A 3,127-nucleotide genomic window follows, 5' to 3' on the forward strand; every position below is an offset into this window, starting at 1 on the left:
AATCAAAGTATTCAGTCAAGCACACATTCCCTGGAACTGAATGAAAATTGTCACACTGAATACCCAGGAAAAAGACCTCCCTCTAAAAATCGCCCCGAGTTAAGAAAAAGAAAAACAGAAACGAATATTTATTTATAAATAAGCGCACTTCTTCACAGCAGGAGATATAGATAATGCATATGTGTGGGCGCCTATTTTTCAAAGAAAAAAATATCATGAAGAAAATAATGTATTTTTTATAGTTACATGTGAACTTTTTCTGGAAAAGTTGACCTGAGTGAGTGACACATTCGCAGCGCATTATCTGGAAGTACACAAACCATGCAACGATTGCATAAAGTAGAAAGAATTACCCCACGAAGGTCTCGTTGAACGATGGGAAAAATTCCGAGTACTGCTCAACTTCATCCTCTGAGTCTGAGGCATCAGATCCCACAGGGCCGGAAGTGTGCTGTGGACCCTCGAAGACGAGTGGGACGGGAGAGGGCATTCGTTCAGCCAGGGGAAGGACTGAAGGAGGTGGTGGTGAGGGGGAAGGGGGAGGAGGAGGAGGAGGAGGAGGAGGAGGAGGAGGAGGAGGAGGAGGAGGAGGAGGAGGAGGAGGAGGAGGAGGATCTGCAGTGCAGACAGGGGCAGTACTGGCAGTGGTCCTGTCTTCAGTCTGGACATGCACGTCTTTCCTTGCACAAGCAGTAAGGTTTGCCTGTGTATCTAGAAATAAACAAACAATCAAGATTAAAAATCATGTCATGCTTAAAATGATTGAACCATAGAATACTTAATGACAGAACCCTCTACTCCCAGAGTTTCCAGTCTGCCCGGGCATGTCAGCACAACTGGCATGTCAGCACAACTTGCAGCATAAGTAAATCTATGTCACAATTAAACCAACTCATCCCCCACCAGAAATTTAACCAATAAGCTTTCGATCCCCAGCCCAATGGTTTACCTCTGGGACAGCAAGACGACTCGCGATGTGCACCGGCCTTGGCTCCTACTACAATTATCACAAGTCACTGCTCAAATTTCATGGCAATCTTTTAGAGTGGGTGATAGCAACTACTGTCACTGACAACCTAAGAAGAGATTCATTCTATCGCCTAATGTCACATTCTCACTTGGCTGCGGAGTAATAATAAGCTTTAATCTGTTCTAATCACATTTAAACAATTGCACCTTCAATAATATGTATTGGATACATGCATTATAGGACTTAAGGGTTGTCGCCAACATTGTAGCTCTGGGCTGTGGATCAGTTAAACTACAAATTAATTGACTAATGCTTTAGTCGCGATTAATGATTTTAACCGGTTAACTTTTTACAAAAAAGGTAAAAATCCAACGCTTTCACCACGTTGACGTGGACAAGCACACCTGTATGAAGGCAAACTTTGGGGGATATTTTGACCTAAATTAAACTGTAGGGGCGAGATACATAACTCCAAACAAATGGAGGTCATGTGCGTCCTAGCCACTTTACGAGTGTTTGTTTAGCGTAGCAGACTATTGTGAATCAAAGGAGTTTGCTATTGCCGGAGAATATCAACGAACCTCGTTGCCTCTGCGGCTGAAGTAATAAAATTTGTGACTGTGGGCGACTTTTTAATTTTTTCTGCCACACATCAAGGTTGATTTAAAATCCAAAGTTGTATATTGCACCACTTATAACATATGCAGCTGTAGCAAAGGAAAAAAAAATTAATTTCAACTTTTTTAGAAACCAAATATGCATGGTTATGAACAAAGCGATTAAGCGGTAGCAATTAATCGGGTTAAAATTTTTAATTGACTTCCTTCTAATCTAGGTCACATTCACTAGATCTGAAAGTTGCGTATTTCCGTCATTTATGCCAATTGTTTCGGGGCACATACTCTATGTTCATCGCTAAATAAACAGGCGCGTTTGGTTGTCTGAATTTATAATAATTTATGGAATACGTCGCAGTCAGCTTGTAATGAGAAAGTTATTGCACCAAAGCAAATAGAAAAGTCATACACCGCGTTTGCACGTCGCCTCCGTCAGTCTGGCAGGAAGCCGTAACGACGTTTCTTGTTGTTTGTGCCCAGCCGTCCACCATTCGATGCAAAGTTGACGCTTCGACGACCACGTCTACAACGTCCGACCAGTCGGAGGTGTCCTGTGATGACAACATATACCAAACATTGTATTACAAACTGGAACATATTTCACTATTACACGTCATACAAGCTTACCTCAGACCTTCTTCGTTTTCTGGGCGGCGCGCTGAACCACAGATTCTGCGTTGGCACGGCTTCTGACTTGAGACGTGCGTGCTTGGTGTCCAGGCCGAGGCTTTGCCGCACTTGAATGTTTGTCTCGTAGTCACCCGGAAGAAAGTGGTCTGAACACAAGTGACCCACACGGTCGCCGATGTCGTCTGGACCGTCGCGGTCAATGGCTCGAAGCCACAGGGCTCTTCGGTGTTGCTCGCGCGGCAGGTTATGGAACCGTACGTTGGGCGCACTACGGTACGTCGTGCTGCAGTTTCTCATGAGACACATGGTCGGCATGGTGAGCGCTGAAACGCGCACACGACGCGCACGAACAACGAGGAGCACAAACCACAACCTAAAGTGCTAAAGTTGCCGCGGGCAGTAGCATGCGCAGCGCAGCCAGCCAGACGAGCAGCCGACAGACCCGGGCGTTACCATGGCTACCAGGCGACGGAAGACTCGGATGCGTTTGAAACCAAAACTCAATCGCAATCACGTGATGCAGGATCGTATAAATAATGTAAGAGCGTCAATAAATGATTATTTGTTTTTATCATTTTCTATTTGTTATGCAAACAATAAATAAAGTTTAATATCTGTTCCACTTTATATATCACTTATGATGACGTCTTGTTGCCTCTGGTTCCCACACCGTATCGTATGGTCATTTTAGAATCGCCGAAACTTATGATTTTTTGTGATTTTTAAACGCGGTTTGTAAATTCCAGACACAATATTTGGCCGCAAAACTTAGAAAACAACAGCTTTGGGCTTTAATGAATATAAGGAAATTAAGATGAGGTCAATACATTTTTGTTTCATGACCCCTTTAAAATCCCAAAATTAAACCCCATACTTTTGTCCCCGGTCTCCCGAAATCGAATTGAATCCA

The 3,127-nt window shown here is 43.7% G+C and overlaps 1 protein-coding gene across 1 annotated transcript; it reads right to left on the bottom strand.

The window, feature by feature from the left end:
* Nucleotides 1-580: 580 nt before the first annotated feature.
* Nucleotides 581-2,532, bottom strand: LOC121047754 (zinc finger protein 526-like; the record flags this gene model as incomplete). Its single annotated transcript, XM_040503248.2, has 3 exons — nucleotides 2,215-2,532; nucleotides 1,997-2,138; nucleotides 581-711 (listed from the first exon to the last, which is right to left on the bottom strand). Coding segments are annotated over exons 1-3 (591 nt in total), but the record flags the coding sequence as incomplete, so codon positions are not given.
* Nucleotides 2,533-3,127: the final 595 nt, after the last annotated feature.

Source organism: Ixodes scapularis, unplaced genomic scaffold (assembly GCF_016920785.2).
Source record: "Ixodes scapularis isolate PalLabHiFi unplaced genomic scaffold, ASM1692078v2 PGA_scaffold6__148_contigs__length_123643588, whole genome shotgun sequence".
Taxonomy (NCBI): domain Eukaryota; kingdom Metazoa; phylum Arthropoda; class Arachnida; order Ixodida; family Ixodidae; genus Ixodes; species Ixodes scapularis.